General features: G+C 38.3%; 1 protein-coding gene across 2 annotated transcripts in view; it reads right to left on the bottom strand.

The window, feature by feature from the left end:
* ATP8A2 (ATPase phospholipid transporting 8A2) overlaps nucleotides 1-24,566 on the bottom strand; it is a 352,855-nt gene that overhangs the window by 164,618 nt on the left and 163,671 nt on the right. For both annotated transcript variants that reach the window (XM_070943899.1, XM_070943898.1), the window contains exon 26: nucleotides 20,170-20,280. In XM_070943899.1, coding sequence (XP_070800000.1) covers nucleotides 20,170-20,280 — 111 coding nt within the window. The remainder of the gene's footprint in view (nucleotides 1-20,169; nucleotides 20,281-24,566) is intronic.

Genomic DNA, 24,566 nt, shown 5'->3' with positions numbered 1-24,566 from the left:
TGCCATCGTGACCCCAAACAAATAGGGTTTTGTTTTGCATGTGGTTTAAATAGCCATTTGTCTTTCAGAAAAATGAGGTAAAGGTCAGGGCTGGTCACGCAGTCCAGTGCCCTATGCCTTTCATCATAACCCACAGGCATGCAGAGAAAGGGAGAAAGATCAACCGTCCTTCTAGTGCACGGAGCTGCTTGCAGCTCAATTGATCCTTTATGCCTCTTGACTCCCCCCCACCTCCATTCTGGTGTGTGTGGGAACAACACAACCCCTACAAAGTGTCCAAGTCTCACCACAAACTTTTTGGGATTGGCAAGAAGGAATTGGTAAATTATGTGGAAGCTTGCTATGTCATCTGATGGTTAGTAATGGCTTACAGTGTACAAACTTACTGGGTTCTCCAAGGGGGTGTCTCCTTCCAATATAAGCATTGCATTTGGTTGCCACTTAACTTTTTGACAATGTAACAATGCCACTTAAGATCATGCTCAGGTTTGTTCATTTCCATTTTCCAGTTATTATCAGCTCTGTGTGTTTGGCTTAAAGATAACCCTAGTTAAGTTACAGTTGAATGTTATGGTTGAGAGATGGGAGATAGCAATAGCACTTAGACTTATATACTGCTTTATAATGCTTTACAGCCCTCTCTAAGCAGTTTACAGAGTCAGCATATTGCCCCCAACAATCTGGGTCCTCATTTTACCGACCTCGGAAGGATGGAAGGCTGAGTCAACCTTGAGCCTGGTGAGATTCGATCTGCCAAACTGCTGGCAGCCGGTGATCAGCAGAAGTAGCCTGCAGTACTGCACTCTAACCACTGCGCCACCGAGGCTCATCACTGCAGATCAACCTTTGTACATTCTATCTTCAACACACCAAGCCTAGACCGAATCCTGGGTTTAGCTAACACCCCTCAGCAGTTGGAAGTACTTACCTGGAATGCTGGTAACCTATTATTGCACAACATTAATTTTAAGATGTTTGGTTTATTAGAATTGCAGTCTGCCTTTTGTACACAAACTGCTAAGGGGTTGTTATGAAAATCAAGGAAATAATTTGGGTGCCAAGGCATTTGCATGTCCGGGATCTGTAATTAACAGGATGTTAGAAAAGAAGAAAGAGATGCAGAGATAAAGGGAGGAAAGAAGGCAATTAGATCACAGGATGAGACAAAGGACTTCTTAGTTAACCAAGGATTTAGTTAAGAGCTCATCTGCCTGGAACCCACACTTTATATTGGACATTAATACAATTGAGCGAGTCCAGAGGTATTTCACAAGAAGAATACTCCATTCCTCTGCTCACAACAGAATACCTTATGCCAGGCTTGAAATGTTGGGATTAGACTATTTAGAACTACGCTGCCTTTGGTCTGACCTAAGCATAGTAGATAAAATTATCTGCTATAATGTCCTACCTGTCAATGACTACTTCAGCTTCAACCACAACAATACACGAGCACACAATAGATACAAACTTAAAGTGAACCGCTCCAAACTCAATTGCAGAACATATGACTTCAGCAACAGAGTGGTCAATGCCTGGAATGCACTACCTGACTGTCGTTTCATCCCCAAACCCCCAAAACTTTAACCTTAGACTGTCTACTGTTGACCTCACCCCATTCCTAACAGGTCTGTAAAGGGCATGCCTACTGTCCCTGTTCCAATGTTCCCTTTAATTGTATTCATTTTATGTATTCAATTCATGCTTATACTTATATCTGTTATCTTATACGTGTTTGACAAATATATAAATAAATAATTTAAACAAATAAAGGAGCACCAACACAAAAATTGAAACATGAGAAGGGAGGTTATCCCGAAAAAGGGAGGAGGAGGAGGAGGAGGAGGAGGAGGAGGAGGAGGAGGAGGAAATTAAACTTAGAATGAGAAAAGATGTAGAATTGTGAGGCTCAAGAACAGACTAAGCTAAGAGCAGAACCAGAGTAGACTAGTTTGGCCCAGTGAGACTAAGCCTCAAATCAACAATTAGGAAAACGAGAAAGGAAGTGCTTAGCTTAGGAAAACAAGATGGAAATTTAAACTGAGAAAGAGTTAGGAAGAAAGGAGTACAGCTTTAAAGTGTGAAAAAGTCTACTTGTAAATCAAACACAACTTAAGAAGGCAAAGGGGGACAAGAGATAAAGGGGCTCATTTAGGAGAATGGATGACAGGAGCTCTCATAAGTAAGCACTAATGGGAAAATGCACAGGGTTTTTCTCCGATAGAGCCCTGGGCTCAGAAAAAGTGAATCGGCCAGCAAATAAATTGGCTTGTCTGTGAAAGTAATTAGTTTCAACTAGAGTCCAGGAGAGCAGGGAGCACCCAGTGTGTGATGGAGGGAGAGCAAATCAGGACTGGCAAAGACAAGCAGCTAAGGAGGGGAAGCCAGCAAGAAGTGAGATTTGTTTACAAGACAGGCATGGGTGAGCATCTTTGCCAAGTAACTTCTTTGACTATATTGCATAAATACCAAATCTTTCTGAAAGTACACTGTGGCTGAAAATGAATTCCTTAAGGAAACTGTTAAGCTGAATGAAGGATGTACTGAACAAACTTTCTTTGCATATCAAGATTCCAACTGAGTTCAACTGTTATTGTTGCGAAAAATGTAGATCTGGTTATAGATCTCAGAGTTTTATTTCTATTTTTAGGACACACTAGTAGTAAAATAGAACTGGTCTCGGGCTTTGCTTCTGAATGCAGTCAAGCGCATTGTTTGTTCATACTTATACTAATCTTAAATCTTATTTGATCTGAGAAAATGCCCCTTAGAGCATCCTGCTGGTTGGAGAGTCTAGCAGCAGGCTTGGTTGGATAGGAATTAAATAAAACATTGGCAGGGGCCACATGAGACTTTTTCATGGGGGATGGTCTTCTCAAAATTAGAAGTAGCCACTGTGGGGAAATATGCTACTAAGAAGAGTTGCATGTAGAAGCCCATCTCTCTCCTTCCCCCCACCCTACCTACCTACCTACCTACCTACCTACCTACCTACCTCTCTATCCATCTATCATCTAATACCTACCTTTCTCCTCCTATTTCTCCAACACACTAACAACTTTGTCAAAGGATGAACTGAGAGAGAGAAATTGGCTGATTGTTTCCCAATGAACATTTGGATGGAGAAGACCTGTGTCTCCTGGCTTTGACATCTACACCATCTTGGGTACTATGAAATAAGGGCATAAACATCTGCCACTGACTTTCCTCTTGTTAAGCCAAGAACCTAATGCCATGGGTGGAGCACAAATCATTGGAAAGACAGGTCTGGTAAGAACAGAAAGTATAGATGGGCTCATGTGATGAAGAGGAAAGAAATGAGAAAGATGGAACCGGGGCACCTTGATTTCAGGGCTTTGTTCCCTTTCCTTTTATGTCTTGAAAAATTAAGTGAAAAATTAGGGGCTGAAGACTTTTAATAGATTTTCTCGGGGGGGGGGGTCTGTTATTTGTTCAGATTTAGGTCCATCTTTGTAGTTGCATGGGAAAGTTATTTGATCTTTAAGCCTCTTCTGTCTTCCTTATGTAATACTTGCATTAGAACTGGATATGCCTATATCAGCAGTTATTTAGTAAAGATGTCCAAAACACTGTCCAAACTACAAGGGTATTCAGATCCTTCCAAATATTAGAAGCCACCCTCCCCCCATAGACACATACACAACATATTATAATGTTAAAATGACTGAAAAATGTATAGATCCAGTGCATGTACTGACTGCATATGAGTCCATCTCTTCTTCCAGAAACTGCTATGCTGGCATATTCTATCACAGCCAGAGTTTTATTACAGGCAGAAGCCCTTCTGTGTTTACCAAAAGAGCTAGATACATGGGGACAGGAACAGGGGAGTAGAGCCAATTAAAAAAACCAGATAGCAACACAGCTACTATAATAATCAGAAATTTCTATAAAAACACAATCCGTCACAGGAACTGGCTGGAAGCTCAGATCACAGAAACATACGTTTTGGATTACTAGATATTATGAAAGAGAAAAGACTTAATGGGAAGCAACCTGCCCCTTGCAGCTTTCCATCCTGAGTATTGAACAAAGGATATTCCTCTGCCACCCTAAGAGAATATATAACCTCCGCATTTTGCTCTAATTTCTAAACTTGCATTCCAAAACTGGGTTAGATATGGCTTTATAAAATCCCAAAATAAAATAACATCTCTGGTGGTTAATTAGCAAAGCCGGATCAAGGTGCTTGATTATTAGTCAGCATTTAATTGAATTAGTTTTTCACTGTAGTACAAGGAATAAAAATAATTTTTAAAAAGAAAACTAGGTCTGCAACGTTTAGAGAAGAATAATTTGCCGATTTTTATCATGCACGTTTCATCAACTGGTCTTTGTTTTTTAGTCTAGTAACAGGTTGAAGACAATTGTAACATTTATTATGGCTCCAGTGCTTATGATATGAAAACCATGTCCCAGTTCCAAAGGATTTTTTTTAATGGAAAACATTACACGGCCCAGCTGTGAACAGACGATGGCCCGGGAGTGGGCTGTGGACCACAGGTTGGGGACCCCTGTTATAGACTGCTTATGGATTGGAAGAGGGCACGTTTCTTGGCTAGCTTGCAACAAAGCTTGTTGACTGAAAATATCTTGTTGGGAAGAAAGATCTCATCCCTAGATGAACCTTGAAGAACCTCTTTAGTCTCTTTGAAATTTAACAACTGAGTGATCCATTCTTAAAATTAATGTTTTTAAAAAATGTAGGTGCTATATAGTAACTTGATTTAAATGGAATGCAAAGATGTGGCAAAAGGCAATATCTAAGTGAAGGAGAATTTTATTTCTGTGAAGAATAAGGAAACATGTAGATATTAATGGTAAAGATGAATCTTAAAATGCTGTGCAAGTGGATTAAGGAAAAGGATAAAATGGCTGCAAAAGAGTCCTTTATGGAGCAAAAGATCAAGACACCTTGCTTGTGATTTTAGAGGAGTATCACAAACACAGTGAACTGAAGGACTAAAATTTAAAGGACTAAAAAAATATTTTGATATATTTTGCATTAGTTCACAAAGTAGCTGAAATAGAAGCCTGGAAAACCTCATATATTCTAGCCCTAAAGGAGGTCAATGAAGAGTCCAAGCCTTGACATGGAAGGAGTTGAAATTTATGTGGTGGATGATCAACAGTTTAAAGTGCCTCAGAAGGTAAACATATTCCCAATGAACGACCGTAGTTGTAAGCATGGTTGCCAAGCCCACTGAGGTAATAAGGCTGTTGGTCAAATCCCTGTGAATCTTTCCAAGACTCTAGTGGGAAGAGGTTCAGAAAAATGCCTTCTATTGGATCATGAATGCATTGTTTAGGGATTCCATCATTGCTAAAGAAGTGTAGGCAGTAATGATAGCCCTGATGAACAATGAGATTAAACTTGTGTTTGTCCTGGTGGAATTTGATGGCAGTAATTGTCATTGCATGTAACTATTTTTGGTGTTAACTGAGACCAGCTGAGCTGAGCAACCAGGATGCTATTATTTCCTAGCATGTGAATTGTTAGAATAAAAATCAAATAGAAAAATATCAGTTCTAAATGTGCAATGAGAGGTATAAAAGAAGCAGGAACTTGGTGCTACTTTGTTAATGTCACACTGCATCAACTACCCAGTTCATTACATTCCGTGTCCCATAACAGGATCATTCCATCCAGAAGGATTTTAAATGTATGAATCCAGGCTTAAGATCATTTTTACTTTAACAGTTATAAAATTGTACCTTCAGAAAAATATTAATCTAATCACAACGTATCTGGCATTATATCAAGTGTTATTTGAAAGACAGGGAGCTAATATCAGAGATTTCAGGGTTTTTAAATATCAGTTAAGATAACTCTTGTAACAGTACATTTGTGTTAACTGAGACCAGCTGAGCTGGGCAGCCACTGTATCCTGTTTTATAACCACCAGAGATATAAATCGTTTCAGGGAGGGGTTTTTTTTTAGGCAAAGATGACAAAAACAAAAAGGAGAGATGGAAGCCAAGCAATTTAATAGCAGGATAGTCAAGATTCCCATGCAGGTTATATCAGGATTCTTAGGGTCATTCATTTCATTTCATTTCATTTATTAGATTTGTATGCCACCCTACTCCCGAAGGACTCAGGGCGGTGAACAGGCACAGAATAAAACACATAAATACAAAACTTAAAAAACATAATTAAAACCAAATTAAATAATTTCGCCCGAGACAATTAAAATTCCCAATAATTTAAAAACAAATTAAAATTTCAGTTTAAAAAATTTAAAAGAAAGGGGAGAAAATTAGGCCAGGCCGGCCTGCTGGAAGAGGAGGGTCTTAAGAGCACGGCGGAAAGTGCGCAGATCCGGGATCCTCCGTATCTCTGGGGGGAGCTCGTTCCAGATAGTAGGTGCCCCCAAAGAGAAGGCCCTCCCCCTGGGGGCCGCCAGTCAACATTGTTTGGCTGACGGCACCTGGAGGAGCCCCTCTCTATGAGAGCGTACCGGCCGGTGGGAGGCTGTTTGTGGTAGTAGGCGGTCCCGTAAATAACCAGGTCCTAAGCCATGGAGCGCTCTAAAGGTGGTAACCAAAACCTTGAAGCGCACCCAGAAGACCACCGGGAGCCAGTGCAGCTCGTGCAGGAGAGGTGTCACACGGGAGCACCATGATGCTCCCATAACCACCCACACGGCCGCACTCTGCGCCAGTTGGAGCCTCCGGGTGCTCCTCAAGGGGAGCCCCATGTAGAGAGCATTACAATAGTCCAGGCGGGAGGTGACAAGGGCATGAGTGTCTGTGTGTAGGGAGTCCCGATCCAGAAAGGGACGCAACTGGCGAATCAGGCGAACCTGATGAAAGATCCTCCCGGTCACGGCCGTCAAGTGCTCTTCTAAAGACAGCCGTGAATCCAGGAGGACGCCCAAGTTGCGAGCCCTCTCCGTGGGGGCCAGCAATTCGCCCCCAATAGTCAGCGATGGCGTCAACTGACTGTATAGGGATGTCGGAAACCACAGCCGCTCGGTCTTGGATGGGTTGAGCCTGAGCCTGTTCCTCCCCATCCAGAGGATAGCAAGGGTAGCAGTACAAGTGAAATAGACGGGTTAAGACAATAACTTCATAGCTCAGATTTCTGGAGTTATATGTGAAGACTCAAAATACATTGGGGAATTTCCAGTTGGACTGAACAATGACAGTCACAGTCAGCTTACTTGAAATCTGCCAAGGAAGTCAGACCTAGATATCTAAGTCCACCTAGATATCTACCTCTACATGTTATCAGATGCTCAATACTTCTTGCCTCTGCAATGAGAGTTATGTTACTTCTTTAGAAGGAGGACTTGTGGGTAGCTCTTTCCACATTTGCAGAAAAGCTCACTTCCAGCTCTTTCATGAGATATGGCTGATACTCTCCTAAGACCTGATCTAGAAGAGATACCAAGATTTCCTCCTAATCAGAATTTATTTGGAGGCAACATGTTTTCTATGTGGCTTCTCAGTCATCCAGGTCATGGTTGTCCCAAAGGCGCTTTTTCAAGAGGCAACTGAACTTTCTGGTTTTTCTTTGAAGACGTTTCCCTTCTCAACCATCAGAGCTAAAAAAGCTTCTTGGATAAGAAATGAAATGTCTTCAAAGAAAAACAAGAAAGTCTAGTTGCCTCTTGAAAAAGCACCTTTGGGAGGCAATGTGTTGTATAGAGGGAAATCCATGTGTATGAATCCAAGAGACCACTATGAGGTCATCCACTGAATTAAATATGGGAACACATAGAACTGATCCAAGGAAGTACATGCATATTTGTTTATCTATTAGACTGTTTTTATGTGGTGTACACATTACATTTGGAGTTCTCTGCTATCAGATTGGTGATGGCCCCTAATTTAGAAAATTTTTAAAGGACATTGGAAAAATAGTTGCTATGCTGTTCTATCAACGGTTGTAGTTTTGATATTGTTTATGCTTTTTAAATCACTTAAAACACCAATTGCTAGGAAGCAACAATGGAAGCAACATTTGTTTGTGAAAATGCTGATTGCAGTCTGATTCCACAATCCAGCATCCACAAAATGCTGGATAAGATGAATCATTGGCTCATTTCCACAGAATCCTTCTTCTGTTTCTATGATCTTATTGCAGAGAAAAATTAAGCAGGACAAAGGACAATTGTCAGCACTTCAAGCTGCCTTTACTCTAGTGCTGACATAAGACTTGACAACAATTCCTTTTCATAATACAATATACTTTTGTGTATTTGGAAGAGCCTTTACCAACCAAATGACCCCCTGGTGTTTCTGTTTACAAATCTCAACATTCTCAGCCAGAAGGGTAATGAAATTCTTATCAAGAGTTTGCTTTTTCATAATGTTGACATATAATTCAATTTGAAACACCAAGACAGTTATAAATGACAGTAAAATAAGTTCCCAAGGGATAAGACTCCCTCCCTCCAGTTGGCTCTGAAATTTCTGAAAATTTTAAATCTCTCTATTCACCAGTGCCCTATAAGTTTGCAACTGGACACATTTGATGGTCTCAGCTAGCAAACACTGTTCTTCTCAGAGACCAAGAGGTCTCTGTTTCCCAAGAAGTTTGCCTTTTCAAACTGTTCCATCTGTTTTGGTAGCAGTTCCATTTAATCCATCAAAATAATACTTGGCATTAAATGAATGTTACTCTTTCCTCCTCAGTCTCAATAAAAATTGCCCAATTTACCAAACTTGTCTAAGCTTTGCTACTGACAAAGCACATTTTAAAACAAAATTGCAATGGAGAAAGCTTGTGAACTTAAATTACAGAATTACAGCCTAATTAGTCCAATATGCCAGAGAGTCTCTTTTGGATGAGTCTGTCACTTAATTCTTTTTGTCAGACTGCAAATTCATGTATACGGTTTATATTTATATGGTTTACACTCAAGGAGAAGTAAATTATTTTACAAATGTGCTGTTACAAATTTATCTTAACTGATATTTAAAAACCCTGAAATCTCTGATATTAGCTCCCTGTCTTTCAAATAACACTTGATATAATGCCAGATACGTTGTGATTAGATTAATATTTTTCTGAAGGTACAATTTTATAACTGTTAAAGTAAAAATGATCTTAAGCCTGGATTCATACATTTAAAATCCTTCTGGATGGAATGATCCTGTTATGGGACAAGGAATGTAATGAACTGGGTAGTTGATGCCAAATTTTATCAGGAAAGATAAGTATCTAAATTCCCAAACAGGCTCTATTCTTTCTGAGGAAAATAAATAAAAGATGAACTACTCTGATCATTTTACCATCTTTTACCATCATATATGCTGTGAACATGTAGGCTTTGGTGACATAGCCAGGGGTGAAATCGAGCAGGCTCTGACAGGTTCTGGAGAATCAGTAGCGGAAATTTTGAGCAGTTCGAAGAACCAGCATATACCACCTCTGGTTGTCCACAGAGTGGGGTGGAAATGGAGATTTTGCAGTATCCTTCTCCTAGGAGTGGGGAGGGAATGGGGATTTTGCAGTATCCTTCCCCTGCCACGCCCAGCAAGCCATGCCCACCAAGCCACACCACACCCACCAAGCCACGCCCACAGAACCAGTAGTTAAAAAATGTGGATTTCACCACTGGACGTAGCATATTATATTCCTTAAAATTTCCAAATTTCACTTTCGAACTATAATTGATTTTTCTCTGATCTGGCATTTCTTGTTTTAATTGGAAGTGAAACTCCCAGAATACCCAGCAGCATGGAACCTGGGGCAGGCTGAGAATTTTGGGAATTGTAGGACCCAGAACATCTGGAGTGTGTCAGATTGTGGAAGGTTGCTATAATATTTTGCTTTACTGAGATATAGGAGCCATATGTCCAATTTCACAGAAAACAGCCTTCCAGCTGCACGGCAGCTAAAGAACAATATTCCATTTGAAAATGCTGCTTATTTGTATTCAATCTGATTTTAAAATAAATAATCCTGAAAAAGGGACAGCAGAAATATTGAAGTTGTCTACCAACAGACAGTAGCTAGACAGATTAAGGGCCACAATGCAAGCTGTCTGACCAGTTTCTCCAACAAAAGTGAGATATTTTTTGAATTATGCCAATGACTTCTCAAGTTACAAATATCTTTGCATAGATATTAACAGAGATCATTTTTATTACAATTTATGTCAATGATTTTGTCCACGTCTCTGTAACCACTCTGTCCTTGAGTTAAGGATATGACCAGATTTTGCACTCCGTAGTATTTATTCACCAACCCCTTAAATATTTCAAATTCTGTCACATGACGTATATTCTACAGAAAACATAGCCAAGTAAAGCTATTTTTTTCTCAATTTGCAATTTAATACACAAAAAAGAAACTTTAAATACATATGGCCATATCTCAAATGATCACTAAAGCATCAAGAAATTAACAAAGATTTATCTTTGTGGCCAATTCCTTGGCAACTCTTGGGACTAACGTACTAAATTAGGAATCTAAAAACAAAAAGTCAGTTAGGGTCTAAAGTTGTAAAAAGAGCAAACATATGTAATTCAAACTACATATTCTTTTGCAACAAGGGATTGAAAATTGAATTATCTGGCACCAGTTGGAATAAAAATTAGATGTTGCAGATCAGCTGAAAATTTAATCTGGATCCATTTTCAAAAATGGAGCAAACACAAAATAGTCAGAGCTGATTTTTACTTGGTCATTTTTGGATTAGAGTGAAATGTAATTATATAATTTATACTTCATACAGCAGGATATGTTTCCATTTTAGAAATGGGAGCTACAATATGTATAACAGATTCAGATAATATGGAATTCTTTGCATTCTCTCCTATTTTTTCAATGACTGCGTATACATTATTTGATTTATCTGAGATTGGTTACTATTATATTTTAAAACAGGCTCCCAACTGTATTAATAGGCCTAATTGAAAATGACCTCATTTGAGCTTCTACTTTTGGTGTTAATAATTGTAATGACACATGTTTTGCACAAAAGTTATCAGCTGACATTACAGTTATTGTGTGATCATCAGCATCCCATTAATACCTTTAAGCCTAACTAGCACAAAACTCAAATCAAGAATCACAGCTCTGAAAAAAACCTTGATGCATGAAGCAACAGAGGACAAAACTATATAGTCTAAGATTCTCAAATAGTTGTCCGGATAGTTATGACTCATGGCAAGTTGGCAGCACTGAATTGGCCTTGGCAAGTTGGCCTTGGCAAGTTATTCCATTCTGCTTCCTGCAGTCTTGGAGTAGATTTATGGCATGGCAACATGGTAATAGAGAGTCTACTCTCCTAGAAATAGGTTGTATCTTTTTTTGCACGTATACATGTACAGACTTAATCATAGTTTCAGCTGGGAAACTGTGAGTATCCTAGACCCAAAAGTCCAAAAACACTAGAGAATTCCTGGAAATCTGCCACTCATACAAACCAACTACCAACAAGCACATAGAGATAAACAACATCTACATGCCATTCAAAGCAATCAAAAGACCAAAAAGAAAACAAAATGATGAAACAACCAAACTCAGAGAGTACCAAGGACTCCATAGTACTATACAACCACCAATTTGCTATTTTCAATTTTTAATCTATCATATTATCAGTGTTATAATTTTTTTAAAAAATCCTATCAGTGTAAGTTAAATAAGGATTAAATTACACTGGTGAAAACTAAGCAGCACTTTCCTAAAAACGAATGATTAGGTGAGTTACTGTACTGACAATTCTCCTTAACATTTTTGAATTCAGGTAAAGACTGCATATTGCTAAGCATTTAAGAACAGAGTTAAAATTACTTGCATGTAAATATTATAAACTTCATGCTTGATGTACGTGAAGGAATGCCTTACCCTTTTGTAGCAGCCATTCCAAGGTACCCCCTCCTGACCACGTGGTGCTATCAACAATATCCACTGTGTGTTTAGTAGTGGATTAGCTGCCTGAAAGGGAGGAGGGATGGGCAACAATAGTAGGATTCCATGCCACAGGCAATTGCAGATACCCATTAAGATGACTAGATATAGTGACAGACTGGGAGGAAGGAAGATCCTACAGAAATCATCGGTTTGGCCACTTGCATGCAAATATTCAGAGATGGACTCAAGAACAAGGGTGTGAAGACAGAAGGAAATCATGACAGTATTGCTGGAAAAGTATGGTTTGTTCCCCCATTTAAACATACACTGCTAACTCTGTGAATCCTTGGTACTACAGTCATAGTTCTATTAGTTTCATTCATCTAAGTAGTGAAAAGTAGAAGTCCAGCAGGTGTCTCTAACAGACGTTGTTGTTAGTTGTGAAGTGGTGTCCGACCCATTGCCACCCCATGGACAACGTTCCTCCACGCCTTCCTGTCCTCTACCATCCCCCTCATGCCGACTGCTTCAGTGACTCCATCCAGCCACCTCATTCTCTGCTGTCCCCTTCTTCTTTTGCCCTCAATCGTTCCCAGCATTAGGCTCTTCTCCAGTGAGTCCTTCCTTCTCATTAGGTGGCCAAAGTATCTGAGTTTCATCTTCAGGATCTGGCCTTCTAAAGAGCAGTCAGGGTTGATCTCCTCTAGGATTGACCTGTTTGATCGCCTTGCAGTCCAAGGGACTCGCAGGAGTCTTCTCCAGCACCATAGTTCAAAGGCCGCAATTCTTTGGATGCTCAGCCTGCCTTATGGTCCAACTTTCACAACCATACATTGCAACTGGGAAAACCATAGTAACAGACACTAGAGGACTCCTTTTAGTACTCCCTGGGCCTCTGATTCTGACTGCTGATTGCAATGTTTCTCCATGGCTGTAGAGCTTGTCTCCAAGGCCTCTGTCGTAGTGATAAGATGGGATGGATCTCTACCTCCTTTGCTCCTGACAAAAGTATGTTACCCATCCCACTGGTCTTGCCCGGTGATTTAAGTAGCTACTGCTGCAGTCACTATCTTGACTTTTATTACCATATTCTGAAGACACTCCTTGCTAGTTATTATAATGGATTGGTCTGATCTCGTCCCTTACTATTCACCTTGTTTGATTTAGTCCTTGCATCCTGCAACCAAATCATAATCCAATGCTGGGTAGCAAGTGTTAATATTTATTTCCTAGGGCTAGATCAAATTCTTAAAAGCTTTTGATAGTTTTTCCAAGGCTGCTTGGGAAGTCTCCCTTAGACTAGTTGGAGACAGAAGTGTAAGAAGCCAGCTTCATTGGTAAAGCAGGCTATATCCCATCTGTCACAGACTATAATTGAAGCAAGCATATGTTGAGATAAAAATAAAGTGTAACCATATTAAAACCAAAGTCCATTTTGATTCTTGGCTTCTTTCCTTTCTGTTTTAGATATTTAGATAGACCAACCTTCATGTGATCATAATTAAGGAAGAACCCTGAATGTCCCTGATCCTTAATAAAGAACTATAATAAAGTACAATTAGAGTATAATATAAGAACCAGAAGGGCATTGAAAAATTCACTACATATTCGAAAAAATGCACTGATCTGCACAAAAATTCAGTTCTTGTAAATGATTTTAGGAGCTGCCACCAGTTGCCACTCTTGAGTAAACATTTACACGTTTTAATGGCTTGAGAAATAAGTTGAAATATGACCCCACTGATCTCAGAGAGCATAGATTTCTCCCCTTTCTCTCAGACATTTTCTCATTGTTTATTTAACCTTAGTTTGTTCTTTTAAAAAAAATAATCTTCTATAATTCCTGGATATCCTCAAACTTCATCAGTTAGAACAATCTCCCCTTTTATAAGAAGAATCAAAAAGAGATGAATCACGACTTCCTGTTTGCTGCTGGCCGCCGCCAGACGTTCCTTTGGGATCGTCAGCTTCCATAGCCTGTCAGAGCCGCCTTCACAACGGAACGGCGGCTCGAAAAAACTCCGTTCCCATGAGGAAACGGAGATAGAGCCGGCAGGGGTGGGTAGAACTCTCTGCAGAATCCCAAAAGTTTTTCTTTTACTTTTGGGATGGAGCGGATGAGATGCCCCATATCCCCAGCCGCTGCTCCGGGCTTTGGGAGACCTCTGCTAATGCAGAGCTAGGCGTCAAAAGCAAGCCTGCGAATTTGACAGATTACTCAAAGAAAATGTGAGCTGGACCTGTAATACTGAAGCGCAAGTATTTTACTTATCTTTTAAAAATTACTTAAGAGAATAGAGGAAGAGAAAGAGGAAAAAAGGTTTTTTTTTAAAATGGCGTCTGCCGCGGCTGGAGAAGAGTTTGAGAGGGAAAGTTCTTCCGTTTTTTATTATTACAATGTAGCGGAATAAATACCACTGGCTACATTTGTAGACAAAACTCCGCTCCTGTTTTTGTTTTTCTCTTTTTCCCCTGGAGGCCTGATTGTTGCTGGCTGGAAGTCTTTTGTCTTGTTTTTTTTTTTCTTCTAACAAAGCCTGCTTAGGCGGAAACATGGCACTGAGGCTTGTGAAGTCAGACAAAAAAATAGGTGGGGGGGATTCCCCCACTAAGAATTTAAAGGAACAAGTTTTAACTCTTCAGTCCCAGAAACCTGATTTTAATATAATAGAATTTCTCTTAGAGGAGATTGAAAGAAGGGATGAGATTGTGAATCAGCAACTTGAAAAATTTAAGCAGGAAACTAAGGAATTGGTGAAATCCAAGTTTGACTTTTTGCAGCAAAAAATTTTAAAAATGTCAGAATTCATGATTCGGTTGGAAATAAATGCTAATTTACTAGAGTCAAAAATGGATGAAATTCAAGACAAATTGGACAATAGAATTCAAAAAATTGAAAATGATTTGTTAAATATTCAGGATTATAGTTCAGAAGAAAAATTTAAAATGGATGCTGATCAAAAGTCTGGTAATGTAGAAACTCTGCAACAGAGGATTGAAAAAGAGGTTCTAAAGATACAATATAATTTTACAGAATATGCAATAAGACTTAGAGGTTTGCAGGAAAATAACAGAGATGACTTAAGGAAAATATCTTCTGAATTTCTAGCTGGGATTTTAAAGATTCAACCTGAGGAAGTGTTTTGTAGGATTGACAGAGCTTATCGAATAAACTCCTGGACTGCCAAGCAAAGGCAATTGCCTAGAGATGTGGTAATCTATTTTTCAGATAAAGAAATTAGGAATAAAATTGTGCAAAATTCCTTCAATTCTAATTTGCAATTGTATGGAAGAAAGATTTGGATTTACAAGGAACTCCCACCTAAGATATTAATGGAAAGGAAGAAATTTGGCTTTCTGGTGTCTGAGTTAAAAAGGAGAAATATTCAATTCCGGTGGGACGTCCCAGTTGGTATTATATTGAGATATCAAGGAGAAAGATACCAGTTAAATACTGTTGAAAGAGCGGAAGAATTTTATCAAAATAGGTTGAAAATGAATTTAACGTCTTCAGATATAATACAGGATAAGCAGAAGGAGCTGGAACTAAAGACAGAGACTGTACCAGATAAATTGCCTTTGGATTTATCGGATACCCCAGCTGGATTATCTACAAATTCGAGAGAAGTGCCATCTGATTTTAATGTGATGACTTATCAAGGCAAGGACAAGCATGGAAACCAATTAGAGGATATACAAGGGATAAAAAAGAAACGCGAGACACAAAAAATTAGGATGGAAGTCAAACCCACAAAAAGAAAACAAAAAAGAAATAGGTTGTGCAAAAATAGAAATTTCTAATCCAAGCAACAGTGAAGCCAGTGATTTTAAAATATGAATGATTATGTGAAAACATAGAGGAGGCGACACATTGGTCAATATCATCCTGAGGATAGTGGCAGATCTCTGCATTGCCGTAATTTTGGGACATGGAAAGAGCCTCAAATTGATGGTTTTGAATTATCTACTTTGAAACTTCTTTTTGTGTTGATAAATATATTATAATTATTTTGAATTATAAGGCAAGAGAATCACATTGGGACATGCAGAAGATCGGGTTGTTACCCAATACGATGATGGAAATTAATAATCCTGATGAAACCCACAATTATTATTATATGGAATATAATTATAATGTCACTCGGGTGGTTGTTTTTACTTTTATATATATAAGAAGATGTTTACTACTGATGGGGGCAGATATGATTGGAGACCTTGAATAAACTGTTGCATCAGCAAGCTATGTTACCCCATTATGGATGTTGGTTCTAACAATCCAGTGGAAAGACTTCAAGAAGATATTATATGGACTATAAATTTAAAGTTATTGTCTTTTCTTTTTTTATTTAGATATAATGGAATATATATATATATATATATATTTTTAAGTAGTGTGGGCAGTGAATTAAAGATATCAAGAATTGTTGTGTATGGTAAATTTGTAAGACAGTGGGTGAATAAGCTAGCTACAGATTGATTAGTTTAAGAAAAGGGATTTTTAAGTGATACATTTAGGGGAGTGGAGGAAATGGATAGAGTGGAATAAATGTTAAATTAGATTTTATGGTGAGCCCGCTTTGAAATGTTATTAAAGTAGGACTTATCGTATAGTTTTAAAGTGGAAGGTGGTTTTGAATTGTTGCAATAATGTATAGATATAAAACACTATTATGCTAAATTAGAAGTTATTTTATAATAGTTATAGTATAATGTGTTTGTTTTTTGTTTTGTTTTTTTCTCTTCTTCTTTTCTGAGATGTATGGATAAAGGGGGATTTATAATACTTTTAGTAAGTAAAGGTCAGTATTTTGAGGAGGGAGCAAGTAATCTGTTATGAATTAGGGTTTTTTTTTTGTTACGAAGAAGTCACAGGGGGGGAAGGGTGGGGAGGGGGGGTTAGGGAGGGGGGGGAGGGGGGGGAAAAAGGGGGAAAAAATTTGTATTTGAAAACTTTTTCAATAAAAAAAAAAAAAAAAAAAGAGATGAATCACCTTAAGAATGGTATTCTTTTGTGGTTCAGTTACCCACAGCACTCATTCCAATTTATCTTGGTCAAAAGAAGAAGCCTCCGATACAGTTAAGTAGAAAAACATGGCTAACTAAGTGAGTTTTCATGGTGTTAGTAACCCAAAGCTAAAACTCAGTGGTAGAGCTCACATTTTGCATGCTGAAAACTCCCCATTCAGTCCCCTGCATGTCTAGTCATGGGTGGGACAAGACACCTGCTAAGTCACTTCACTTTAATGCTGTTTTTATGAAATCAATAAAGAACAGCCCTGATAATACATGGGGTACCTGCATGGCAATGTCTGTGCAAGCACCTGACCTCAGCTTCCAAGTTCCCATTGTAAAGTATAAATGCAGTATGGAAAAAAGGCTTTTTTCTATTTTCCAATTAACTACATGGATTGCATAAATATATTCATGTATATGCATATGAGGCAGCAGAAATTCTACATCTTTAAATTTCCAGTCCAGTAAATGGCTATTATGCATTTTTAGGCTTTAGTAAATCCCACAGGGGTTTAATGAGGAGATTTGTGTGGAGAAAACAGCACAGAAAACGATTGTCTATCAATCAGTCTGTTTGTTTATCCTATTAAGCCTTTGGTGCTCACTAGATATGTTGACTACAATTCCCATCATCACCACCCAATACGACCAGTAGGGAGAGGCTGATTGAGCTGGATATTTTTTGCTTGGATTGACAAAACCTGGTTGAAATTGTGGACAGATTTAGCTGATTTTTTAAAACTTCCATGTAGTAAGAATTAGAAATCTGGGACCACTTGTCATGCAAAGCATATACAGGAACCTGAGAAAAAGCTAAAGGTACATAAGCTAAAATCATCTGGAAAAGAACCATAAACAGACCAAGCCAACATTTCCCCTTAACAAGCCTACCGACATAAGAATATTTGGAAATAACATCTTTCTTCAATTCCTATGGCCATTGTGACTTGGGAACTGCATTTGGAATCACAACACGCAAAATTACACGCTATGCAAAATGTATTTAGTTGAAAAGAAGCCTGAAGCATAAATCTGAAAATCACAGTTATATTCTATATGCAGGTAGAAACTATGATCAGACCATCTCCCGATATCCTATCTCACCTCAATGGTACAATAGTATATCCAGCTTTCATATTTTAGAAAATTGATTAAACGTAACAGATTTAAGGAAAAGATTACTCAAAAACATTTCCAAACAATGGAGTAAAGAGGACCAAAATGTACAACTGATGGTGCTGTTAGAAGGCTACTCCCGTCACATATTTAAATAACTATGGAGTGACTATGATTTAGTTGAAATTAGGAAAAATCAGAAAATGTAATCTGTAAATTTCATTAAGGTCTCCTCTACCTTCTGTCCACTCGTGAAGCTTCCCTGACTTGCTCCCAAGTTACCATAGGCAGGGGGATGGGAAATTGTGCCTCACAGCTGCTCCAAGGAATTTACTCCTCAGTCATAACAAGATGCATTCTGGCTGACCAAGTCAAGGCCATCTCTGTGGATACCAGCAATGCCTGGAAGGGAGTGACTTCTGCAACCTGCAAAATTACCTCGTTGGGGAATGTGACCAGGTGATACACTTTGGGGGGGAGGGGGAAACAGGATCAGAGGCAAGGTATGAAGAGGGTAAAGTCAGAGTTGGGTTCACCTAGATAATTCTGACATGGAGCTCCTAATATAAGACTGGATTTTTATTGCCGGATGGCATGAGACTCTTAATTGCATTAGGGCACTGATCAGAATCCTGACACCTTCCTCATTCCCCAAAGACATAAGTATAACTGCAAAATCATAAGCATAATCGCAGTTTCACTTAGTGACTACTTTGCTTAATAACCAAATTGCCAATCCAATTATAATTACTTGGCCAATAAAGAATATTCTATTCTATTCTATTCTATTCTATTCTATTCTATTCTATTCTATTCTATTCTATTCTATTCTATTCTATTCTATTCAATAGGGATTTGTTTTGTCCCCACAAGGGACAAAAGCCTCTTCTGATATTTCCTTAATTAAGCCCTGGTGCCCTTTTGTCATATCTCACAGCAAAATAAATTGATCGTGTTATTTCCAGAGAAGTATCCTCTCTTCAAAGTTGTTGCAAAATTATTACGGGGAAGAACAGAGCCATATTCTGCTTTCAGATAACCTGAAACTCCTGAATTTGCAGAGGGTCAAGAGAAGAATGCATGGTGCCAATATCTCCATGTTGCCAAAATTACGTTGAACAAAGTCAGAAGTACTATACAATTCATCATGAATGGATAGAGTTTTAGACTTTAATCTGTTTGTGGCTAAGATGGAATTTAACCTCGCTTAACATAATTCCTGATCAACCTACCTTCCAAATACATCTTCTTCTGAAAAACTGCTCACATGAACATGCTATTATGTGGAATTCCGCTCATGTAAGCAATCAGCATGTAGTGTTGAATATCTAAAGGCTGTTGCCAAGCATTTAATACACAACCTGACCCATTGGGTCATCTATTTTTCCACATATAATATAGGCAGGATATATATTACAATATATAATATAGAATTCCATTCCTCTCATGCTCCTCAGCAGAGCTCCAATGAAGCCTCCTTTTCCTCCTCCTCCTCCTCTCATGACCTGTGGAACTGCCTACCACTTTGCTGAAGAGTAAAGGGGACAAAGGAAGCTGAAGACTGCAAGGAAAACTGCCCCCTTACCCCCCCCACCCCAGCTTAACTCCAAGGGCCTCCTCCCTCCAGGGAGGGAAGGATGACAGCTGCTGGCACCTCCCGGCCAGCCCATCTTAGCAGCAGGCACCTGAGTTACTCCCTTGCCCTTGCCTTGCTACCCACTGCTGTCAAGAGATTTCAATTTTTGGCCTTGGTTCTAAAACAGCCAATCATTGCTCGCTCATTGAACCTTGTCACCAGCCAATTGGGCCCAAGAGAGATAGGAAAAAGGGTGGGATATTCTTCTCCCATCTTCCCTTGCATAACACAACCTACAGGTTTCTAGGAAGTGTAGTTGGAAATCATGATCACATGACTGTAGCTAACCATTGCAATGCTGCAGCAACTACAACTTTGCAAATAAACTGTATGAAGATCCTAGAAGATTCTCTGAGAGTCATAGGTCCTGGATTTTGGATGCATTCTTTAATTTAGCCTATTTGAGGTACCTTGGTTCAAAAATTGTTGCCCTATAATGCACCGTTTTGCCCAAATGAAGATTGCAAACAGAAAAACAGACAGGAGAGTTTCAATAGTATATACATTTCCTGTTGCTATAATCAATGAAGGAAGAGAAACAAACAAGGCATATATTGCTAATGTTACCTACCTCAATAATATAAAGAACGACATTCTTATAAAAGCAATACAATATGCATTTCGTCACTCGATTGTAACTCCAGGCTCCATGGACAAGTAACAGCTTCTCCAAGTAGGAAAACTAGGGCGGGAAAAAGATCAATTGTGTGTCATCAAATTACTGTCAACTCTTAAATTGTGTTTAGATTTAAATTTGAGACCATTCATTGCATGGTGACATTAACTTAGTATAAATTACTCTAAAGTTTTATATTTACCACAGTGGACATGTCTGAAATATTGAACAAGGAGCATGCTATTGGCTTTAAGTAATTATCTATTCCGATTGCAACACATGTTCCAATTTAAATAGCTACTGTAAGTAACATGAGCAGGAGATGCTATTGAATCCCTGCTTGTGGGTTTCCTAAAAAGAGATGATTGGCTAATGTGGGATACTAGATTAGATGCATCTTTGTTGTGGTTCACTGTAACTTTTCTTAGGCATTTATATCATGATCTTGTGAGAAGATTCAATTCCATACCATATGTACCGTAATTGGAAAAAAATACATTACAGCAGGATACACATAATGCAAACTGCCCTCATAAAAATTCATAAAACTAGTTTTTATCTTCCCATGTTTTTAGGTGCTCATAATGCCTCTTCTTTGTGCATCGGCTAAAAGCTGTCTTAAATTTATGAGTTTCCTAGGAAGAGATTCAGTCTGGTGTAGTGATGAAGAAACCAGGAGATGGTGAGTTCTAGATCTTTCTTAGGCAGGAAAGTCAGCTTGATGACTTTCAGTCACTCTGTCTCAGCCAGTTCACAGGGTTGATTTTGAGGGGGAAAATAGGAGGAAGGTGTATTAGGGATGCTTGCCATTTTTAGATAGATAGATAGATAGATAGATAGATAGATAGATAGATAGATAGATAGATAGATAGATAGGGATATAGATGGACAGATAGATATGGATGGGTAGATATTCATTTAAAAATGATAGTCATCACTGCATATGGCAGTGATTAAAGATATTTAAAAGACACAGCTCTAGAGGGTTTTATGTGCTGAAATGATTATCCAACAATCTGTGTGTAGTGGAAAGGAACTGGATAGCATCCCTTTCAGTTGAAAACAGCAGTCAGATATTAAATGCATATGTGTTATGTGGGACTTATTCCCAAGTAAACATTGACAAAATCACAGGCAAATGTGTAGAATTCTGAATATTGGTTAGATTGCTTTTACAATATAATTTTTAAATTGATCTAGTAAATCACTATATTTCTATTCTATATATTTTAATTGGTATTGTAGTAGCTTCACAAGGTGGCATTTACTCCTCAGCCCTACTTGTAAACTAGAAGCAAGTTAAAACAGTCTTTTGCTGAGACTGATTGTGGGGTCTATTTAGGCTATCACAGGAAACTGACTGCTTTAGTTTTAATTGCTTATGTTGAGCTTATTCTTTTTTTCTGTTATTCACAGCCCGGAGTCTGACAGGACTGGGGCGGGCTACAAATTTGGGTTGATTGATAGACATAGACAGATAACCAACCCTACTATGGATGTTTTAATTATCGTCTTGGGACTGTAAACTTCAAGGAATTCCTGGCAGATTCAGCAATAATAAACACACTTACTTAGGTAATAGTGAAATAACAGAATTATCTGGGGCTCTGTATACATTGAAGAACTACAGCTCCCACCAATTTCAGTTTAAATAGGTGGTGATGATTTATGTTCTGTAAGCTGCCCAGAATCACTGGAGATGGGTGGCATATAAATTTAATCAATCAATCAATCAATCAATCAATCAATCAATCAATCATGAGGAATGTTGAGAACTGAAGTACAGCAGCAGCAGAATCTGGCCAGACACAAGTTCACAATCCTTCTTCTATCCTAATCATTGGTTCAAGAATGAGAGATAGAGGCAAAGAGCCAAGACTTAAATTGGCACTGAAAAATGTAGGAAACTATAATGAAATAGTAATGGACTTCTTGAAACAATCTGTAACTACCAGGATGGTCAACTTTCTTTGAGCAGGAGCAGAAATTTGCTCTCTCAGCCCACTGGTAATATTTATTATTTATTTATTAATCAAATATCACTGAAAGAATGATAATGTCCCCAATTATTCAGTCCACTTTTGTTTTGTGTAGGCATTTAAGTTCTCTGAGAGTCCAACTGCACCTTTCCTATTAGAACATTCCAGAAACAAACAAATATACAAATAAACATAACCCAATTGGACATGGTGGTTGTGTTTGAAATTGTGAAATGGCATTTGTTGATCTGATAAGTAGACCCAGTACCTGTGGAAAAATGCTAGGGAAATGAAGATGATTTGATTGTTTCAAGAAGCAGAAAATATTTCTTGTGCTAAGAGCCGTGGGGGCACAGTGGTTAGAATGCAATATTGCAGGCTGACTCTGCTCACAGTTTGGAGTTTGATCCTGACTGGCACAAGATTGACTTAGCTTTCCATCCTTCCGAGGTTGGTAAAATGAGGGCCCAGATTGTGGTGGGCAATATGCTGACATTATATTATGCTGACATTACAAAGAGAGTGCTAGAAAGCACTATGGGGTGATATATTACTCTAAGTGCTATTGCTAAAGGAGCTAGATTTTGATAATGCTTAGAACATTTGGAAGGGTGGAAATCATTGAATTATTTATTCATTTATTTAATATTTATTAGATTTATGTGCCTCCCATTTCATATAGAGGCGACTTTAGAATTATAGAGTTGAACGGTGTGACTGAATCCAACTCCTGCTTTGTATTCATAACAGATGACTAGCTAACTTCTTCCACCATTTTCAGGCAACTGGTTCAAACTGCTGTTCATCTTTGGAAGTTGTTTTTTTCCCCCACTAACATTCCTAACAATGAGTAACGATCTGCCAAAACAGAGGAGTTTACTTCCAGAGACCCAGAAATTTCCCACTTCCCTTGTCTGTTTTAGAAGAAAAATAAAAAAAGAAAAAAAATCTGCCCCCAATTAGTCAATTTGCTGCTGAATTTCTGCAGCACAGTCCCAGGGTGCTAGTGATTGGCACAAATTGGGTCCCAGGGGTTGAGGTGATGTTACATACTCCCTATGGACTTCTATTTATTCACTTCTGCCCTTATTGGGAATATCTCAGCAAAAATAATTTTGAAAGTTTCTATCAGATTACATAAAAATGACCATTTCATTAACATTTCCTACATTTTAATTTTTTTTTTAATCATTCAGAGGCTTACTTAACTTCCAAGGAATCCTGGGTCATATAGAGGCATTTTATTTCCCATCTTTTCACTTTCACAATATTCCTGCACTGAGGATTAGATTTAATGACAATAATTTTGCTAAGGCAATTCAATAGACTTTATACTGGGCAGAAATATGAATACAGGTTCCCCAATACTAATCTAGCTTTTAATTTCCTATATCTCTGGGCTCCCAAAGCACTGTTCCTCATTCAGAAGGAAACTTTGGAATGAAAAGCACTCCCAAAAATTTCCAAGGATTATAACACACCAACTAATTTAACGTCAACCAAAAGACCATGAGTTCTATGGTCTACAAGTCCATGAGTTCTGTATTACTATTATTCTTCTCTTCCTTACTATTATCTATCTCTTTCCACTTATTACTATAACCATGTTTCTTGTATCTTTCAATTTATATTGTTTTTATTTGTTTCCTAGTACAATTTGATAGCTTATTAGTAACCTTGACTATTACTAAGTGTTGTAACTTTTTATTCTTGATGAATGTATTTTATTTTCCTTATGTACACTGAGAGCATAAACACCGAAGACAAAATCCTTGTGTGTCCAATCACACTTGGCCAATAAAGAATTCTATTCTATTCTATTCTATTCTATTCTATTCTATTCTATTCTATTCTATTCTATTCTATTCTATTCTATTCTATTCTATTCTATTCTATTCTATTCTATTCCCACTGCTGGCATGAAAAAGCAGCTGGGTGACTTTGGGCCAGTCACTCTCTCTCTTTCTCTCAGCCCAGTCTACCTCACAGAGTTATTGTTGTGAAGAAAATAGCAGGAGAAAGGAGTATTAGTTACATTCACCACTTAGAGTTATTTGTAAACAATAATAAAGACAGGCTAAAAAATAAATATTGGCAGAGCTTAAGAGAAAGTAAGATCCAAACAGAAGAATATACTCTAAAGAAATTCCTGCATGCATTTTCTGAGAGGAAGAAAAATGATCCCACAAAAACAGTGTTCCGTTTTTATATACTGTATAACTAGGTATATATCCCACATATTTCCATACAAAAATACAGATTTTTGTGGTTCTGTGTCTAGAAAGGGACCAGTGAGATTCATTCTGAATTAGAAACAATGCTTGTCACCTTGCAGGATCATTCAACATCTGGTCAGACCGCAAGGTGGCGGTC

This window comes from Pituophis catenifer, unplaced genomic scaffold, assembly GCF_029215685.1.
Source record: "Pituophis catenifer annectens isolate HBS135680 unplaced genomic scaffold, rPitCat1.0.hap2 SCAF_4, whole genome shotgun sequence".
In the NCBI taxonomy this organism is placed as follows: domain Eukaryota; kingdom Metazoa; phylum Chordata; class Lepidosauria; order Squamata; family Colubridae; genus Pituophis; species Pituophis catenifer.
This window is presented reverse-complemented; position numbering and strand designations above follow the sequence as displayed.